The 22,249-nt window shown below is 38.7% G+C and overlaps 2 protein-coding genes across 3 annotated transcripts; both read right to left on the bottom strand.

Moving 5' to 3' along the window:
• Nucleotides 1–539: 539 nt before the first annotated feature.
• On the bottom strand, nucleotides 540–17,439 carry LOC125381193 (acanthoscurrin-1-like). Of its 2 annotated transcripts, XM_048397757.1 has the most exons (3): nucleotides 17,269–17,439; nucleotides 858–1,055; nucleotides 540–603 (listed from the first exon to the last, which is right to left on the bottom strand). In XM_048397757.1, the coding sequence occupies exons 1-3, from the start codon at nucleotides 17,414–17,416 to the stop codon at nucleotides 587–589; spliced, it is 363 nt and encodes a 120-aa protein (XP_048253714.1). In that variant the 5' UTR covers nucleotides 17,417–17,439; the 3' UTR covers nucleotides 540–586. The 2 variants fall into 2 exon arrangements, with proteins under 2 accessions (XP_048253714.1, XP_048253713.1); XM_048397756.1 differs by lacking the exon at nucleotides 17,269–17,439 and having other exon boundaries at nucleotides 858–1,500.
• LOC125381194 (ctenidin-1-like) lies at nucleotides 12,192–12,963 on the bottom strand. The gene is made up of 2 exons (XM_048397758.1): nucleotides 12,528–12,963; nucleotides 12,192–12,273 (listed from the first exon to the last, which is right to left on the bottom strand). Exons 1-2 carry the CDS (start codon nucleotides 12,847–12,849, stop codon nucleotides 12,257–12,259), a joined length of 339 nt encoding a protein of 112 aa, XP_048253715.1. The 5' UTR covers nucleotides 12,850–12,963; the 3' UTR covers nucleotides 12,192–12,256.
• Nucleotides 17,440–22,249: the final 4,810 nt, after the last annotated feature.

The raw sequence follows: 22,249 nt of genomic DNA on the forward strand, positions 1-22,249 counted from the left end.
ATTTTCAAGGACAGCGCACACATTTGCATTTCAATACAGTGCACACTGTCTACCCCTTGATACCGTCAATGACTGCTTTGACAAAAATTGACACGCCTGCTTATTTGTTTCGCTGCATGTTTTTAAAATGCAAATTGAAATACAGACAGCCAATTCCAGATATTATGGTACTTCAAATGGCCATCAAACCCTTTCCTGGCAGCCCAAATGATACATTCCCGTGAAACATGAACTCGGGTAAGTGATATTTGGTGGGAGATATATCAAGCATAAAATCCCTCCTCTTATCATCATGTCCGGTTTCTTCAGGAACTTAATAGCACATTTCAGTAGTTGATATCTTAGCTAGCAGTAAAACGCAATATCATTGAAGTGTGCTTGGATATTGGTCGATAACACGTACTATGTCCAGAGTTTACAATATGGAGAAACATAGATCACTCTTCCATTGTGAACATTCAATTCAGATTAAGATTTTCAAACAAATTTCAAGGCGTAAATAAATATGACAAGATTTTATTGAACCAATTCCATTGGTTTGAGAAAATACATAAATAGCCAGCATCACACTGCAGGTGATAATAACTCAATAATAGCCGATACCTGAAACAAAAAAATAGTAGAATAAAGTTGGGATGTATGGATAAGTCACAACGAAGTCTTGAAACTAGCTGCATGATAAACTATACCAAATATTAGAGAAAGCAGAGAATAGTTTTAAAGATGTTTTGTAAATGTCATCAGCTTTGTCGCTGAAAATAGTAATACCACATAGGTAAATTATGCAATTTTGCAAACGAGACTGGAGGTATATTTACGGATACGATAAACAAATGATATCATATTTTGTGAAATACCTTTTCCCAATCCAATTCCGTATCCTCCCATTCCGTAGAGACCACCATAGCCCCCGAGTCCTCCGTACAGACCTCCCATGCCGTATCCGTATTTGCCTCCGTATAGACCTCCCATGCCTCCGTATATACCTCCCATGCCTCCGTATAGACCTCCCATGCCTCCGTATAGACCTCCATAGCCTCCAAGACCTCCAAGACCTCCAAGGCCTCCGTACAATCCACCCATTCCGTAGCCAATTCCGCCCAGTCCTCCTTTCAACCCGCCAATTCCACCATACAGACCGGTAGGCTCGGCAAAGGCGGTAACAGCCAGGCAGGCAACAAGAGCGGCGACTATCTTCATCATTTTGAGTATCTATTGAGTAACGGGAAAATTATTGTCAAGAAAGGTAAAATAGCATGTTATCGTTACTCATCTGGTAAATTCAGTTCACACCACTCATTGTGAATTATGTTATCAGTTTTGCTTTCACCCGCATTCATATATTTCTCAATTTACAAGAACGTCTTATGTTACATATTCGGACTTTTATGAATTGGCTCAACATAAAGATTGAAAACAGCCTGATGCGCAGCAGATGAATCAAAAATTAAAAGTATACATATATATCACAAGCAAAATTTAAATTAGTACTTGCAGTTTGGTCTTTACTCGTATCTGTGTCTCAACGGCAGGTGAAGATAAGAGATGATGGAACAGTTTCCCCCGTCCTTTATATATACCATTTGTGAATTATACGTGATTGATTTACCTTGGGCTGACCACTTCCAGGTAAGTAACGCACCTCAGCTTAATGGTGTTAAGTAAGCATTCTTTTCGCATCAAAGGGCCCGAGGTTATCACCCTACGGGTACACATGCGAGCTGGTATCCATGAACATCGATTAAGGAAGTACAAGACAACGTATATAAAGGTGGCAAACAGACACACTCTCTCTGGCATCGTCGAGCTGCATTTCAAACAGTCCTCGATACTCAATGTTTAACCTATATTATTTAGGGGCGGTCGGGTAGCCTAGTGGTTAAAGCGTTCGCTCGTTACGCCGAAGACACGGGTTCGATTTCCGACATGGGGACAATGTGTGCAGCCCATTGCTGGTGTCCCCCGCCGTGATATTGCTGGAATATTGCTAAAAGCGGCGTAAAACCATACTCACTCACTCACTTTAACCTATATTAAGTAAATATTCGATAATGGTCTGAAAAGTGTGTATCCAGTAAATATATGATGTGGGAGCAACATACATCAGACATTTTAATGCATCTGTGTGATACGACATAACATGAGACCAGAAAACTGATGCAACACACCAGTACAGCCTCGCCACAATACAGCAGTAGCACTGTACCACACGAGGTCAACTATGCTAACCGTCTCCGTGTAATACAGCAGCCTGCTCACAAGAAAATAGCTTCTGCTGAATATACTGCAGAAGTCCCCAGATACTACATTATTCTCCCCGAATTTTATTTATCTTACTGCACAATAACTATAAACTACAACAGCTTTATTTCCTAACTGAAAGGGACATATATTGGTTTCTTCTCACAAAGGGACTGTCGCTATGAATACTCACAACACCTTTATATGTGTGTAGTATCTGTTAAAAGCCGAAAGAACACCAGTGTCTTCTGAAAACATGATATACATATGAACAACAGCTTGTTTTTTCGTCTTTGTTGACTTGTCTTTGTATGTGTTTGTGACGGTAGAACCGATGGGGCAGGATACGCTTACTTTTTGGCAACCGCCAGGTATCATCACTATCTGATTGGTTAGTTGGTTGGTTGGTTGTTTAACGCTGCACTCAGCAATATATTACTGCTATGTGACGGCGGTCTGTAAATAATCGAGTCTGGACCAGACAATCCATTGATTAAAATTATTAGCATCGATCCACCCAATTGGGATCGATGACATGCATCAACCAAGTCAGCGAGCCTGACCACCCGATCCCGTTAGTCGCCTTTTACGACAAGCATAGTCACCTTTTACGGCAAGCATGGGTTGCTGAAGACCTATTCTACCCAGGTGTTAGTGAATAGTTCATATTTGTTGGATGTTTCATGAGCTCCTCCGTCCGTTCCATCGTGTGCCAAATTGGGAGAATGTTGTCTTTTGACAATGTCTCAGCCATTCATACTTTTGCATATATACTTAATCACTGTTGCAAATAACTCACTTTAACGTGTTTTAATCTTCTGCTGAGTCTTAGGTCGTAAACATTAGAAGAAAGTATATAAATCGTCTCTACCCTTTACGTATGCCCTTGACATGATGAAGCAGTAGTGATAGTGATGATTGTGTTCTTTCAAGGCGTGTTTAGACCAAAACTGTTACCAAGAATAAAACACGCGCAAATCAGTTTGACAATGTGTAACTATATAAGGGTTGCCCAGAAAAACCGTACATCTAAAAGTAAAGACGTGTGTTTTCAGAAGAAAATGCTCTTAAAGTATAACACAAAGGTGTTTTCAAAGATAGACATGATCAAACGACTTGTTTTTACAGTCTGGTTGTTGTTATAAAGACTTATGACACGCTTTAAAGTTGAACTATTTATTCCGCTGAATTTCACTCTCTACAGTTACCAAATGCAATCTCCTTTGTATTGATAAATGATTGTCACTTCTGCTTTGTAATCAAACAATAGGGATATATTAGCTATTTGTTTGTTCATTGTAATCTTCAATCCTACCAATGCAGTTTGGAATCTTCAAATTCGCGCTCTGATTTAATCAATATGTATTTTACAAATAGCGCCTACAGGGAAGGTGGTTAGTAAACACACAACTAAATATCTATAATGAATGAATGAATTTCTTTATTTCCTCCAGAGTTGAATCCGAAGATTTTACATGGGCAAGTACATTATTTACAAAACATCAATGAAATTACTTGAATATATACAAAGAAATCATGTTATACACTACTATGAATAAACAATTTACAATGTACATTTTGAGAGCAGTAAGGTATCTAGTAGATATACATAAGGTATTTCTTTAAATTCCATATGAAGTGGCAGAAGACATTATGATGCTTTGCCAAGTATCGTAATCAAGTTCGTTTGTCAAGTCATGGACATCTGCACCGAGAAAGAAAGAAAGCATATCATCATCGTCAAGCATATCTATTTTCACGTATACATCTACATCAAGTTTATCAATTAGGCATGAGAAGAAATTATTTCTGTCAGGCATAAACATTTCACAGTGCAAAATAATATGGCAATCATAGTCATAGCAATGTCTATTGCAATGGTTACATTCTTTCGACACTTTTGCTCTTGATCCGATTTTAATACAAAGTTGCAGGGGTTGTCTTAGATGTGGATAGAGATACACTACATTATAAAGAACATGCATTTGTAACCGTTTATGAATTTTATGGTATCGTGAAAGATCCGGTCTCTGTGCTAGTCTCTCTCTCCAGATGTACTGTTCATTCTCTGATAGACGTCTGATTACGAGAGCTCGCCAAGCCGATTTTGTTGGGAACGAACCGCTATCAGTATATCCCTTTATATAGTTATCCAAATGGTATTTTTTAGCAGTATATAGAAGGATGTTGCATATGCTTACTGGACGGCTAATATTGACAAAAGCGTTGGTAGCAATGTGAGCACAAAATAGGTCTTTTGTTATTGAGTTACAATCGTTATTGCAGAGCCTTCCTAATAATTGTAGTCTACATTTATCAATGTAGCCATTCATTGACCACATTCCCAAGTTAGAAATAGACGAATCGGTTGGATGTCTTTTACCAAATCCTTGTATATGACGAGCAAAGTAACTTTGTGTACATTCAATCATTTCAAGTTCTTTACCGAAAAGGCTGGTAACAATTCACATCCATAAAAGCTTGTAGATAAAATCATTCTTTTCCATATATTGACATATGCAACTGGGTGGAGGTCTGAGTCGTTGAGGCCGAGTGATCGTAGTGAATTAACACTTTTTCTTGCTTTTGAGCAACATGTCATGATTCTTTCTTTACAGGATAAATTATTGTTTATGATTATTCCGCCATATTTGACGGAGTCGGAAGTGTCAATTATTGCATCGCCAAATTTGTAGGTTACTTTATTATGACGCTGGCGTGTTTTGCAGAATACAAGTGATTTACTCTTGGAGGCATTATAGGTGAGTCTCCATTTGTTGGCATATAAACGAACTGAATCAAGGGAAGACTGTAAGCCCCGTGGGGTTGTAGACAAGAGCGTTGTGTCATCGGCCAATAACACACTGGGTATATAGATGCCATAAACAGAGAGGCCATCGTTTGCTTTCCTTAGTTCTATGAAAACGAGAAAGAACCATGCTGACATAACTCGACCTTGCCCAACACCTTGTTTAATGGGAAACACATCAGTTCTTTCTCCATTGTAGGATATCAAAGCACAGCTGTCTGTATAGCTATCGAAAAGTAAGTTCCATAATTTACCTTTCACACCAAGGTCATGTAATTTGACAAAAAGACCGTCGTGCCAAATACGATCGAAAGCTTTTTCATTATCTAAAAATGCAGCAAACACTTGTGATTCTCTTTCTAGGTAAAAATTAACACATTCTAAAACGGTGAATACAGACATGATTGCTCCATGTTCCTTTCTGAAACCAAATTGTAAAGCATCGGGGAATGATTGGAGATTACTGGGTGTATATTTTTCTATTCTACTTAAAATGATTTTCTCAAGGAGTTTAGATAGACACGATGTAAGAGTTATGCCCCTGTAGTAACGTGGATCATGTTTGTCGTTTTTGCCTTTATAAATAGGTATTATCATGCCTTTTCTGAAGGCACATGGATAATACTGGGATGCAAGTATTTGATTGAATAGGTGTTTGAGGGTTACTACAAGCATCTCTCCTCCAAATATCAGGTGTTCATTTGTGATACCATCAGGTCCTGGAGATTTGTTTCTTTTAAGGTTGTGTATATGTGATCTGATTTCTGGGACTTGGATTTCTGTATACAGGATATCATCTAGTGGATCATGATTATGACGATTTTGTTCCATGATATAATGAAGTTTTGATACAACGGTGAGTTTAAAGTTTTCGTCAAAATCATCAGACTGGTGAGGTTTTGCCAAGTCTGAATAATAGTCACCCCACAGTTTACATATATCAGCTGAAGAAACAGCACTACGTCCATTGTAAACTAATTTATCAATAACCGGACTCTTGCGTCTCAACTGACGAACATGTTTATAGAATGTATTTATATCGGCTTCACATGTCTTTTCTAGTTCTGTACTTATTTCTTTGCGCTGTTTACGTTTTGATTTTCGGTGTAAACGTCTAAATTCCCTTTTTGCATTTTTATAGGATTTGTATAATCTAGAGTTTCCTCCCCGTGGTCTATTATCTGCTATCCATTCTCGTCTGGCCGACCTCATTTCATAGTGGGACTGATTTAACCCATCATTTTTCCAATAGGGCTTCAAATGTGATCTATATACACTTTGGGGGATATTGTTAGAGCTGGCCTTCATAAGACATTTACTTAGCTCTTCGTTAAATTGCTCTATGACATCAGGTTGAACGTGGTCAGATGCTATACATACAGAGGAGAGAAGTGTGTCAACTTCTTTTGTATACATATTTATGTGTATTTCGTCTGCCTTGGGCCACTTTGGAACATGTGTTGTTTCCACATTGGGTGGGGTTTGATGTGTACATTGTATGCAGACAAGGCAAGGCAAGTGGTCCGAAGTATCGTACTGACATTGATCAAGTATGCTGCACTGGATGATGCAGTTACGCATGTTGGATGGTATGAGGGCATAGTCAATAAGTGATGTATTAACATTGTCTTTACTTCTGTACGTATACCCGGGACCTGTGTTGCATAGGTTATGCGTTACACTAACTAGGTGCCTATGATCTATTACCTTTTGTAGTAGCTTATCGCGAGGAGACATGTTTATTCTGTGGATATCAGAATTTAAATCACCTAATATGACAGTGTCACCTTTGGCACTTAAAGTATCATACATGTCAATGACTTCATCTAATGCGTTGACATACACTGAATGTAAGACGTTAGTTGAGGGAAGACGGCAACATATGACGGAGACATCATTATAACCCTTAGCATAAATAGTAGCAGCTACAAAGAAATGAGAGTTAGTATGTAGCGACTTGGCACTCCACATGGATGTATCATTACATAGAATAGCCGTGCCACCAGAGCCTCTAGCAGAAAGTAATTGTGAATTACATGAATAGGTACTAACTGAAAAACCAGACAAGTCATTAAATCTATACTCACAATCCGGCGAAAGCCAGTGTTCCTGAATAGCCAGTATGTCCACTGAGTTTGGAATTACACTATTTATACCACGTGTACCATATAACAGACCACGCACATTCCATGTAAGAAGACTAAGGGTCATAATTGAAGACACAAGAGACATGATTGAGTGGGACACTGGTTTCAGCACTAATGCATGTTTTCTACTGACGTCTTTGGTTGTTATCACTGTACTGACCGTGCTTTTCATAGTTCCTGAAGCGCGGAACGTAGTCACGACATTGTATATCTTCAGGCCAGAACTTTTTGTCATTAATGACATAATCATAATCGTCACACGACATATTGACTTGAACTGTGTATGTCTCTGTATTGTCGTAGTGGACACGTTTCTTCAGCAGGCGTGCATGAGTAACACGTACGTGGCGTTCATGTGCGTAGTCAAAGATTAACTGTTTGACATCATCAAAAGATTTGTCTGCCCTGATATTAGAGAGGACAACTCTTTTGGTCCGGACTCTTGAAACCCCTTCAAGTGTGTTGTAGGATTTAGCCAGTGACTTGATCTTGTAGGTGCTTGAAGGTTTATCAGAGTGACTTCCTGTGTGAGGATGGACAGGTTGAGAGTTGTCACCATCTTCCATGCCGGAAAACACTAGACCATGGACGTTATCATTGTAGATGTTCCACAGAAGATCAGTGTTCGTCAAATCTACCATACGTGGTTTCTCCTTTGGTTTTGAAGTCGTTGTTTCTGATGTTGTATTTTGTGAGATTCTCTCCTTGTATGATGTGCTCTGTTTCTCAGTCTTTCGTTGTCATGACTGTTTGCGTTCGTTGAAGGTTGTGTGGGTGTGGGTTGGCACTGGGAAGTGTCAGGGGTGATCGTTGTTGATGCAGTTTGAGTCTGTTCAGTGGGTACATCAGTTGATTTTGGGGGCGATTTTACTGCACTGGCATACGAGAGCTTCATCTTGGAAGTGACGTTGCCTATCTTATTATCAATAGTCTTTAGTTTGGTGTCTATTTGATAATAAAGACGAAGTAGTTCATGCTCAAGCTCCTGAACTCTTTCCTTGAGAGTTTTAATTTCTTGTGAGTCGAGTTTGAGTTGTGCTCTTAATTCCGATCGTCTTAGTTCTGAATCTTCCAGCCTTTTAGCAAGGTCGTCAATTGTCTTCCTCTTGTGGCCGATTTCAAGATCTTTTTGTGACAGGTCTTCATTAAGTTTCAACTCGATATCCGAGAGCTTCTTGTCAGTGGATTTTGTAGCCTGTGAGACACACTGTTTAAGTTGCACGATATGACTCAGTATGAGCCCAATGGCATCAGTATCACCTGTTAGTTTTCGATCTGATTCAATGTAAGCGTCATTTTCATCGTTGTCGTACGAAGGTACAACTGACAGGGACATATTCCTGACACTCGCCCTACTGAGTACTTTAGACTGGAGTACATGATCTGGTACACCTCCTTCTATGAAGTGGAAAAGATAGTATACATCTTGTGCACATTTATCGAGGGCATTGTGAACACCGCCATTTGTATTTCGTCGTTTGACAAGCGATCCTGGTGGAAAGTTGTCACAATTATCCTTCGCATAATCGTATAAGCTCTCTCTGACGTGATTGATTTCCTTCATGCTTTTGTCGTAGATACCAAGTAAGTTTTCCATGAATGATCGCTTTTCTTTGTGTCCAAGTTTTTTCTTAATCTCCAGATACATGGCTTTATCCTGTTCATCGCTGGGCTGTGTACTGTAGACCTCGTCGGATTCTTCTATTGTTGGCCCATCAGTACCCGAGCGCTCACTGTGCGTCTCTGGTGGAGACTCCATTGTTGGGCAGGCTTGGGTTGTTAACACATGCGTGGCGAGATAGTTTTGTTATTGCAAATAGTTTTACAGATTTTAACCAAAAACAACATTAAACTCAGTTTCCGAGAAACATCGTTTTCACGGCATTGTTTTCCTGTAATGCTCAGCTGTAAGTAGGTACTTTCTCAATTAGTCAGCTGTACAGATCATGAGATAAGTAGCACTTTTCTCAGAGCGATATTACGTACGACCGTCTCCTTCGACGATCAACTATTATCACAAAGGGACTGTCACTATGAATACTCACAACACCTTTTTATGTGTGTAGTATCTGTTAAAAGCCGAAAGTACACCAATGTCTTCTGAAAACATGATTGACATAGATTGCTCACAAGAAAATAGCTTCTGCTGAATATACTGCAGAAGTCCCCAGATACTACATTATTCTCTCCGAATTTTATTTATCTTACTGCACAATAACTATATTTCCTAACTGAAAGGGACATATATTGGTTTCTTCTCACAAAGGGACTGTCGCTATGAATACTCACAACACCTTTATATGTGTGTAGTATCTGTTAAAAGCCGAAAGAACACCAGTGTCTTCTGAAAACATGATTGACATATGAACAACAGCTTGTTTTCTCGTCTTTGTTGACTTGTCTTTGTATGCGTTTGTGACGGTAGAACCGATGGGGCAGGATACGCTTACTTTTTGGCAACCGCCAGGTATCATCACTATCTGATTGGTTAGTTGGTTGGTTGGTTGTTAAACGCCGCACTCAGCAATATATTACTGCTATGTGACGGCGGTCTGTAAATAATCGAGTCTGGACCAGACAATCCAGTGATTAAAATCATTAGCATCGATCCACCCAATTGGGATCGATGACATGCATCAACAAAGTCAGCGAGCCTGACCACCCGATCCCGTTAGTCGCCTTTTACGACAAGCATAGTCACCTTTTACGGCAAGCATGGGTTGCTGAAGACCTATTCTACCCCGGAATCCACTCTCTGATAGTCATTCATACGCACATGCTGTGATCATTATAGTCGGAATCGTACAATGGCCTTTGCTTCGAGCAGAGCTTTCGAATGATTCTGAAAAGGGTTTTGTGGCGTTTATTTGCAACTGCGTTTCTTGAGAGAACTCTCTTATCTTCAACATATCATCTTGATAATTGTACACTTCATTATCAAGGAATTTGTGATAATACGAGCATCACTAAATTTGATATCTCAATTTCTATAGATAACGCCTGAATATTGATATAATAATCATTCAATGATGACCCTTTAACTACATAAATCGTCAACGCCAGAGAATATTCAGGCTCGATTATCTGTTGAAACAGATTTCATTGGGTGTAAAAGGCAAGATTGTGCTAAAATGTATACTGAATATCAGTGATGTCACCAGGTGTTAGTGAATAGTTCATATTTGTTGGATGTTTCATGAGCTCCTCCGTCCGTTCCATCGTGTGCCAAATTGGGAGAATGTTGTCTTTTGACAATGTCTCAGCCATTCATACTTTGGCATATATACTTAATCACTGTTGCAAATAACTCACGTTAACGTGTTTTAATCTTCGGCTGAGTCTTAGGTCGTAAACATTAGAAGAAAGTATATAAATCGTCTCTACCCTTTACGTATGCCCTTGACATGATGAAGCAGTAGTGATAGTGATTATTGTGTTCTTTTAAGGCGTGTTTAGACCAAAACTCTTACCAAGAATAAAACACGCGCAAATCAGTTTGACAATGTGTAACTATATAAGGTTTGCCCAGAAAAACCGTACATCTAAAAGTAAAGACGTGTGTTTTCAGAAGAAAATGCTCTTAAAGTATAACACAAAGGTGTTTTCAAAGATAGACATGATCAAACGACTTGTTTTTACAGTCTGGTTGTTGTTATAAAGACTTATGACAAGCTTTAAAGTTGAACCATTTATTCCGCTGAATTTCACTCTCTACAGTTACCAAATGCAATCTCCTTTGTATTGATAAATGACTGTCACTTCTGCTTTTTAATCAAACAATAGGGATATATTAGCTATTTGTTTGTTCATTGTAATCTTCAATCCTACCAATCCAGTTCGGAATCTTCAAATTCGCGCTCTGATTTAATCAATATGTATTTTACAAATAGCGCCTACAGGGAAGGTGGTTAGTAAACACACAACTAAATATCTATATAGATACTTCTCCTATTAATTACATAAGCAGTATGCAAAATGTTAAATTGCATCATCAAATCAAGAAGTACATGTTTGATGGAAATTACAAATAATTCGTAGTTTGATAAGCTATACCCGGACAAGCGTATTTAATAGTTACTTTTGAATTCAATCGTTTTGTTTTCTCCTTTTAATTACATAAGCAGTATGCAAAATGTTAAATTGCATAATCAAATCAAGAAGTACATGTTTGATGGAAAATTACAAATAATTCGTAGTTTGATAAGCTATACCCGGACAAGCGTATTTAATAGTTACTTTTGAATTCAATCGTTTTGTTTGTGTAATTGATAAACTGTAAAGATATGTTATTGTCATGGAAATTCCAACTGTATGCATTCCCTTCTAACCAAAGCAGTAAGAATCTTGCAACATTTGTTTTGATGCTCTACATCACTATGGCAGTCGGGTTTGTTTTATTGCAGCAGCTCAGATATTATTTATACAAAGCGCCATAACAACATGTAGATTGTATTCTGAATACAACTTTCGCTCATTTTCAAGGACAGCGCACACATTTGCATTTCAATACAGTGCACACTGTCTACCCCTTGATACCGTCAATGACTGCTTTGACAAAAATTGACACGCCTGCTTATTTGTTTCGCTGCATGTTTTTAAAATGCAAATTGAAATACAGACAGCCAATTCCAGATATTATGGTACTTCAAATGGCCATCAAACCCTTTCCTGGCAGCCCAAATGATACATTCCCGTGAAACATGAACTCGGGTAAGTGACATTTGGTGGGAGATATATCAAGCATAAAATCCCTCCTCTTATCATCATGTCCGGTTTCCTCAGGAACTTAATAGCACATTTCAGTAGTTGATATCTTAGCTAGCAGTAAAACGCAATATCATTGAAGTGTGCTTGGATATTGGTCGACAACACGTACTATGTCCAGAGTTTACAATATGGAGAAACATAGATCACTCTTCCATTGTGAACATTCAATTCAGATTAAGATTTTCAAACAAATTTCAAGGCGTAAATAAATATGACAAGATTTTATTGAACCAATTCCATTGGTTTGAGAAAATACATAAATAGCCAGCATCACACTGCAGGTGATAATAACTCAATAATAGCCGATACCTGAAACAAACAAATAGTAGAATAAAGTTGGGATGTATGGATAAGTCACAACGAAGTCTTGAAACTAGCTGCATGATAAACTATACCAAATATTAGAGAAAGCAGAGAATAGTTTTAAAGATGTTTTGTAAATGTCATCAGCTTTGTCGCGGAAAATAGTAATACCACATAGGTAAATTATGCAATTTTGCAAACGAGACTGGAGGTATATTTACGGATACGATAAACAAATGATATCATATTTTGTGAAATACCTTTTCCCAATCCAATTCCGTATCCTCCCATTCCGTAGAGACCACCATAGCTCCCGAGTCCTCCGTGCAGACCTCCCATGCCTCCGTATAGACCTCCCATGCCTCCGTATAGACCTCCCATGCCTCCGTATAGACCTCCCATGCCTCCGTATAGACCTCCATAGCCTCCAAGACCTCCAAGGCCTCCGTACAATCCACCCATTCCGTAGCCAATTCCGCCCAGTCCTCCTTTCAACCCGCCAATTCCACCATACAGACCGGTAGGCTCGGCAAAGGCGGTAACAGCCAGGCAGGCAACAAGAGCGGCGACTATCTTCATCATTTTGAGTATCTATTGAGTAACGGGAAAATCATTGTCAAGAAAGGTAAAATAGCATGTTATCGTTACTCATCTGGTAAATTCAGTTCACACCACTCATTGTGAATTATGTTATCAGTTTTACTTTCACCCGCATTCATATATTTCCCAATTTACAAGAACGTCTTATGTTACATATTCGTACTTTTATAAATTGGCTCAACATGAAGATTGAAAACAGACAGATGCGCAGCAGATGAATCAAAAATTAAAAGTATACATATATATCACAAGCAAACCTCAAAATAGTACTTGCAGTTTGGTCTTTACTCGTATCTGTGTCTCAACGGTAGGTGAAGATAAGAGATGATGGAACAATTTCCCCCGTACTTTATATATACCATTTGTGAATTATACGTGATTGATTTACCTTGGGCTGGCCACTTCCAGGTAAGTAACGCACCTCAGCTTAATGGTGTAAAGTAAGCATTCCTTTCGCATCAAAGGGCCCGAGGTTATCACCCTACGGGTACACATGCGAGCTGGTATTCATGAACATCGATAAAGGAAGTACAAGACAACGTATATAAAGGTGGCAAACAGACACACTCTCTCTGGCATCGTCGAACTGCATTTCAAACAGTCCTCGATACTCAATGTTTAACCTATATTATTTAGGGGCGGTCGGGTAGCCTAGTGGTTAAAGCGTTCGCTCGTTACGCCGAAGACACGGGTTCGATTTCCGACATGGGTACAATGTGTGAAGCCCATTGCTGGTGTCCCCCGCCGTGATATTGCTGGAATATTGCTAAAAGCGGCGTAAAACCATACTCACTCACTCACTTTAACCTATATTAAGTAAATATTCGATAATGGTCTGAAAAGTGTGTATCCAGTGAATATATCATGTGGGAGCAACATACATCAGACATTATAATGCATCGTTGTGATACGACATAACATGAGACCAGAAAACTGATGCAACACACCAGTACAGCCTCGCCACAGTACAGCAGTAGCACTGTACAACACGGGTCCGTTTCCGTGTAATACAGCAGCCTGCTCACAAGAAAATAGCTTCTGCTGAATATACTGCAGAAGTCCCCAGATACTACATTATTCTCCCCGAATTTTATTTATCTTACTGCACAATAACTATAAACTACAACAGCTTTATTTCCTAACTGAAAGGGACATATATTGGTTTCTTCTCACAAAGGGACTGTCACTATGAATACTTTCAACAACTTTTTATGTGTGTAGTATCTGTTAAAAGCCGAAAGTACACCAATGTCTTCTGAAAACATGATTGACATATGAACAACAGCTTGTTTTCTCGTCTTTGTTGACTTGTCTTTGTATGTGTTTGTGACGGTGGAACCGATGGGGCAGGATACGCTTACTTTATGGCAACCGCCAGTTATCATCACTATCTGGTTGGTTAGTTGGTTAGTTGGTTGTTTAACGCCGCACTCAGCAATATTCCAGCTATATGACGGCGGTCTGTAAATAATCGAGTCTGGACCAGACAATCCAGTGATTAAAATCATTAGCATCGATCCACGCAATTGGCATCGATGACATGCATCAACAAAGTCAGCGAGCCTGACCACCCGATCCCGTTAGTCGCCTTTTACGACAAGCATAGTCACCTTTTACGGCAAGCATGGGTTGCTGAAGACCTATTCTACCCCGGAATCCACTATCTGATAGTCATTCATACGCACATGCTTGTGATCATTATAGTCGGAATCGTACAATGGCCTTTGCTTCGAGCAGAGCTTTCGAATGATTCTGAAAAGGGTTTTGTGGCGTTTATTTGCAACTGCGTTTCTTGAGAGAACTCTCTTATCTTCAACATATCATCTTGATAATTGTACACTTCATTATCAAGGAATTTGTGATAATACGAGCATCACTAAATTTGATATCTCAATTTTTATAGATAACGCCTGAATATTGATATAATAATCATTCAATGATGACCCTTTAACTACATAAATCGTCAACGCCAGAGAATATTCAGGCTCGATTATCTGTTGAAACAGATTTCATTGGGTGTAAAAGGCAAGATTGTGCTAAAATGTATACTGAATATCAGTGATGTCACCAGGTGTTAGTGAATAGTTCATATTTGTTGGATGTTTCATGAGCTCCTCCGTCCGTTCCATCGTGTGCCAAATTGGGAGAATGTTGTCTTTTGACAATGTCTCAGCCATTCATACTTTGGCATATATACTTAATCACTGTTGCAAATAACTCACGTTAACGTGTTTTAATCTTCGGCTGAGTCTTAGGTCGTAAACATTAGAAGAAAGTATATAAATCGTCTCTACCCTTTACGTATGCCCTTGACATGATGAAGCAGTAGTGATAGTGATTATTGTGTTCTTTTAAGGCGTGTTTAGACCAAAACTCTTACCAAGAATAAAACACGCGCAAATCAGTTTGACAATGTGTAACTATATAAGGTTTGCCCAGAAAAACCGTACATCTAAAAGTAAAGACGTGTGTTTTCAGAAGAAAATGCTCTTAAAGTATAACACAAAGGTGTTTTCAAAGATAGACATGATCAAACGACTTGTTTTTACAGTCTGGTTGTTGTTATAAAGACTTATGACAAGCTTTAAAGTTGAACCATTTATTCCGCTGAATTTCACTCTCTACAGTTACCAAATGCAATCTCCTTTGTATTGATAAATGATTGTCACTTCTGCTTTGTAATCAAACAATAGGGATATATTAGCTATTTGTTTGTTCATTGTAATCTTCAATCCTACCAATCCAGTTCGGAATCTTCAAATTCGCGCTCTGATTTAATCAATATGTATTTTACAAATAGCGCCTACAGGGAAGGTGGTTAGTAAACACACAACTAAATATCTATATAGATACTTCTCCTATTAATTACAGCATGCAAAATGTTAAATTGCATCATCAAATCAAGAAGTACATGTTTGATGGAAATTACAAATAATTCGTAGTTTGATAAGCTATACCCGGACAAGCGTATTTAATAGTTACTTTTGAATTCAATCGTTTTGTTTTCTCCTTTTAATTACATAAGCAGTATGCAAAATGTTAAATTGCATAATCAAATCAAGAAGTACGTGTTTGATGGAAATTACAAATAATTCGTAGTTTGATAAGCTATACCCGGACAAGCGTATTTAATAGTTACTTTTGAATTCAATCGTTTTGTTTGTGTAATTGATAAACTGTAAAGATATGTTATTGTCATGGAAATTCCAACTGTATGCATTCCCTTCTAACCAAAACAGTAAGCATCTTGCAACATTTGTTTTGATGCTCTACATCACTATGGCTTTCGGGTTTGTTTTATTGCAGCAGCTCAGATATTATTTATACAAAGCGCCATAACAACATGTAGATTGTATTCTGAATACAACTTTCGCTCATTTTCAAGGACAGCGCACACATTTGCATTTCAATACAGTGCACACTGTCTACCCCTTGATACCGTCAATGACTGCTTTGACAAAAATTGACACGCCTGCTTATTTGTTTCGCTGCATGTTTTTAAAATGCAAATTGAAATACAGACAGCCAATTCCAGATATTATGGTACTTCAAATGGCCATCAAACCCTTTCCTGGCAGCCCAAATGATACATTCCCGTGAAACATGAACTCGGGTAAGTGACATTTGGTGGGAGATATATCAAGCATAAAATCCCTCCTCTTATCATCATGTCCGGTTTCCTCAGGAACTTAATAGCACATTTCAGTAGTTGATATCTTAGCTAGCAGTAAAACGCAATATCATTGAAGTGTGCTTGGATATTGGTCGACAACACGTACTATGTCCAGAGTTTACAATATGGAGAAACATAGATCACTCTTCCATTGTGAACATTCAATTCAGATTAAGATTTTCAAACAAATTTCAAGGCGTAAATAAATATGACAAGATTTTATTGAACCAATTCCATTGGTTTGAGAAAATACATAAATAGCCAGCATCACACTGCAGGTGATAATAACTCAATAATAGCCGATACCTGAAACAAAAAAATAGTAGAATAAAGTTGGGATGTATGGATAAGTCACAACGAAGTCTTGAAACTAGCTGCATGATAAACTATACCAAATATTAGAGAAAGCAGAGAATAGTTTTAAAGATGTTTTGTAAATGTCATCAGCTTTGTCGCGGAAAATAGTAATACCACATAGGTAAATTATGCAATTTTGCAAACGAGACTGGAGGTATATTTACGGATACGATAAACAAATGATATCATATTTTGTGAAATACCTTTTCCCAATCCAATTCCGTATCCTCCCACTCCGTAGAGACCACCATAGCCCCCGAGTCCTCCGTACAGACCTCCCATGCCGTATCCGTATTTGCCTCCGTATAGACCTCCCATGCCTCCGTATAGACCTCCCATGCCTCCGTATAGACCTCCAAGGCCTCCAAGACCTCCAAGGCCTCCGTACAATCCACCCATTCCGTAGCCAATTCCGCCCAGTCCTCCTTTCAACCCGCCAATTCCACCATACAGACCGGTAGGCTCGGCAAAGGCGGTAACAGCCAGGCAGGCAACAAGAGCGGCGACTATCTTCATCATTTTGAGTATCTATTGAGTAACGGGAAAATCATTGTCAAGAAAGGTAAATAGCATGTTATCGTTACTCATCTGGTAAATTCAGTTCACACCACTCATTGTGAATTATGTTATCAGTTTTGCTTTCACCCGCATTCATATATTTCTCAATTTACAAGAACGTTTTATGTTACATATTCGGACTTTTATGAATTGGCTCAACATAAAGATTGAAAACAGACAGATGCGCAGCAGATGAATCAAAAATTAAAAGTATACATATATATCAAAAGCAAAATTTAAATTAGTACTTGCAGTTTGGTCTTTACTCGTATCTGTGTCTCAACGGCAGGTGAAGATAAGAGATGATGGAACAATTTCCCCCGTCCTTTATATATACCATTTGTGAATTATACGTGATTGATTTACCTTGGGCTGGCCACTTCCAGGTAAGTAACGCAGCTCAGCTTAATGGTGTAAAGTAAGCATTCCTTTCGCATCAAAGGGCCCGAGGTTATCACCCTACGGGTACACATGCGAGCTGGTATTCATGAACATCGATTAAGGAAGTACAAGACAATGTATATAAAGGTGGCAAACAGACACACTCTCTCTGGCATCGTCTAACTGCATTTCAAACAGTCCTCGATACTCAATGTTTAACCTATATTATTTAGGGGCGGTCGGGTAGCCTAGTGGTTAAAGCGTTCGCTCGTTACGCCGAAGACACGGGTTCGATTTCCGACATGGGTACAATGTGTGTAGCCCATTGCTGGTGTCCCCCGCCGTGATATTGCTGGAATATTGCTAAAAGCGGCGTAAAACCATACTCACTCACTCACTTTAACCTATATTAAGTAAATATTCGATAATGGTCTGAAAAGTGTGTATCCAGTGAATATATCATGTGGGAGCAACATACATCAGACATTATAATGCATCGTTGTGATACGACATAACATGAGACCAGAAAACTGATGCAACACACCAGTACAGCCTCGCCACAGTACAGCAGTAGCACTGTATCACACGGGGTCCGTTTCCGTGTAATACAGCAGCCTGCTCACAAGAAAATAGCTTCTGCTGAATATACTGCAGAAGTCCCCAGATACTACATTATTCTCCCCGAATTTTATTTATCTTACTGCACAATAACTATAAACTACAACAGCTTTATTTCCTAACTGAAAGGGACATATATTGGTTTCTTCTCACAAAGGGACTGTCACTATGAATAGTCACAACACCTTTTTATGTGTGTAGTATCTGTTAAAAGCCGAAAGTACACCAATGTCTTCTGCAAACATGATTGACATATGAACAACAGCTTGTTTTCTCGTCTTTGTTGACTTGTCTTTGTATGTGTTTGTGACGGTGGAACCGATGGGGCAGGATACGCTTACTTTATGGCAACCGCCAGGTATCATCACTATCTGGTTGGTTAGTTGGTTGGTTGGTTGTTTAACGCCGCACTCAGCAATATTCCAGCTATATGACGGCGGTCTGTAAATAATCGAGTCTGGACCAGACAATCCAGTGATTAAAATCATTAGCATCGATCCACGCAATTGGCATCGATGACATGCATCAACCAAGTCAGCGAGCCTGACCACCCGATCCCGTTAGTCGCCTTTTACGACAAGCATAGTCACCTTTTACGGCAAGCATGGGTTGCTGAAGACCTATTCTACCCCGGAATCCACTATCTGATAGTCATTCATACGCACATGCTTGTGATCATTATAGTCGGAATCGTACAATGGCCTCTGCTTCGAGCAGAGCTTTCGAATGATTCTGAAAAGGGTTTTGTGGCGTTTATTTGCAACAGTTACTGCGTTTCTTGAGAGAACTCTCTTATCTTCAACATATCATCTTGATAATTGTACACTTCATTATCAAGGAATTTGTGATAATACGAGCATCACTAAATTTGATATCTCAATTTTTATAGATAACGCCTGAATATTGATATAATAATCATTCAATGATGACCCTTTAACTATATAAATCGTCAACGCCAGAGAATATTCAGGCTCGATTATCTGTTGAAACAGATTTCATTGGGTGTAAAAGGCAAGATTGTGCTAAAATGTATACTGAATATCAGTGATGTCACCAGGTGTTAGTGAATAGTTCATATTTGTTGGATGTTTCATGAGCTCCTCCGTCCGTTCCATCGTGTGCCAAATTGGGAGAATGTTGTCTTTTGACAATGTCTCAGCCATTCATACTTTTGCATATATACTTAATCACTGTTGCAAATAACTCACTTTAACGTGTTTTCATCTTCGGCTGAGTCTTAGGTCGTAAACATTAGAAGAAAGTATATAAATCGTCTCTACCCTTTACGTATGCCCTTGACATGATGAAGCAGTAGTGATAGTGATGATTGTGTTCTTTTAAGGCGTGTTTAGACCAAAACTCTTACCAAGAATAAAACACGCGCAAATCAGTTTAACAATGTGTAACTATATAAGGTTTGCCCAGAAAAACCGTACATCTAAAAGTAAAGACGTGTGTTTTCAGAAGAAATTGCTCTTAAAGTATAACACAAAGGTGTTTTCAAAGATAGACATGATCAAACGACTTGTTTTTACAGTCTGGTTGTTGTTATAAAGACTTATGACAAGCTTTAAAGTTGGACCATTTATTCCGCTGAATTTCACTCTCTACAGTTACCAAATGCAATCTCCTTTGTATTGATAAAAATGATTCTGAACAGTATCATCAAACTTGACTGAAGCAAACTTTTTTTTCCGATTATATTGGGTTATCTGTTTGTGACATCTTGAACAATAGTGAATGAGTGGGTGAGTTTGGTTTGATGCCGCTTTAAACAGTATTCCAGTTATGTCAAGGCGTGTCAGTTTAATTCAGGAGGAAAGCCGAGGTGAAACGCGTGAGCTCGGGTATGACGCCGACAAACCTAGAAACATAATCAGTATGAACCGATCCTAAACAATAGGAGACGTCATATTGCATTATTCGAAAGCGTTATGCTATGGCATGACACTTAAACTGACACTGAGAATTGCTTAAATGCACATATATCAAGTTAAACTCGATTTTAAAACGTAGTAATCAATCGATAGCAACTGACAGCAATACCGTCACTTGGATAACGTTCTAATTCCATACACAATTATTTTTATACCACACGGGCCCGTGAAGATCCGGGGTAGAATAGGTCTTCAAAAACCCATGCTTGGCGTAAAAGGCGACTAACGGGATTGGGTGGTCAGGCTCGCTGACTTGGTTGATGCATGTCGTCGTATCCCAATTGCGTGGATCGATGCTCACGATGTCAATCACTTGATTGTCTGGTCCACACTCGATTAATTACAGACCACCGTCATACAGCTGAAATATTGCCGAGTGTGGCGTTAGGCAAAAAAATCAATCCTTGATCCGGACTACTTGACATGTCGGTTGAAATAATTTAAAATCATTGATAATTATAAAATTTCAACGCCAGAGAATAATCAATCTCAATTATCTGCCGAAACAGACTCCATTGAGCGTAAAAGGCAAAATAAACTGCCAGGAAAAAGAAGATTAGAGAGATAAGATAAGACTTTATCATCCTACAGTAAATTCATATTGCACCGTTGATGAGCACTAAAATATAAAAAAGACAATATCACATTGAAATACTGTAACGTGTGGTATGAACGGCAGGGGTTCCTGCTAATACCACAAATAACAATTACAAGAATCACACAACAATCTCTGAAGTTTAAAGCTAGATTTAATAATTAAAACAAAGATAAGTATATAACAATTCTCAGTTACTGGGCAAGGCACTCATACACATCTATTTAGGCAAAGGAATATGGCAAATGTGCAATATAGATAATAGTCACCTCAGATTTCTTGACATCACATTCCCAATGAATTCCATTTCACATTGTTCCAAACGTATATATCACAGTTCACAGGATAACTGGGCAACAACCGTTTCCTCCTTCGAAGCCTCGACATGACCTTCCAACTTTGTCTCCGGACATAACGCTGGGCTGAACTGCCCTCGTTCAGTTAAACCATATTTCTCCCTCTCCAATTCTTTTTTCCTTTTTCCTTTCTATACGATAACTTGCCCTCATATAGTAAACAAATTTCAAAGTAAGCTATCTACTTCAGCACACAACAAAAGGTTGATCGGCCCATACTAATCAGTTACCAAGCCAACTCAAACTCCAATCACCACAAGCACGCTTCTCCCCCGCCAGGCAGCTTGCTTAACTCAATCAAGCATGACGCCGTCCACCCAAACTGGACCCCTTGTGAACCACACAAATATACAACGTCACTCATAACAATAAATACATAAGAAAATGAAACACTTACGCATATAACCACAAGTAAAAACATGTAGGAATTTTGACATTATCACAGTGACGATAAAGAAGCTTTTTAAAAAGTACACACACACACACACATACGCACACACGCACACACACACGCACACACACACACTGACATTTTGAATTAAGTATATGCCCACTTTGATTTTTAGTATCTTGAGTGCCTTTTTGACAAATTGTTGCTCATAAATATCGACGTTGTGTTGAAATTATTGTACCTGAAATTCTGCTTGATGTATTAGCAATTTTATGTAATTTAGATGGATTTAGTTTTGTACAGGCTTCCATACCAGCTGTGGACATAACAAACTAAAGACTAATATGCTTTCAATAAATATTCACCGAGACAGTGTAGTATAAAGAAATTTAAAATACTTCAGATGCCGTAAGCAAAACGACCGCTTTTGGCCCTTGTATAAATATGCTATGCGTTTGCATTCCAAGTAAATTCCGAATCAATAATGGTGCCAAGATACCTATATTGTCCAACTAA

This window comes from Haliotis rufescens, unplaced genomic scaffold, assembly GCF_023055435.1.
Source record: "Haliotis rufescens isolate VD_foot unplaced genomic scaffold, xgHalRufe1.0.p SCAF_17, whole genome shotgun sequence".
NCBI classification, from domain to species: Eukaryota; Metazoa; Mollusca; class Gastropoda; order Lepetellida; family Haliotidae; genus Haliotis; species Haliotis rufescens.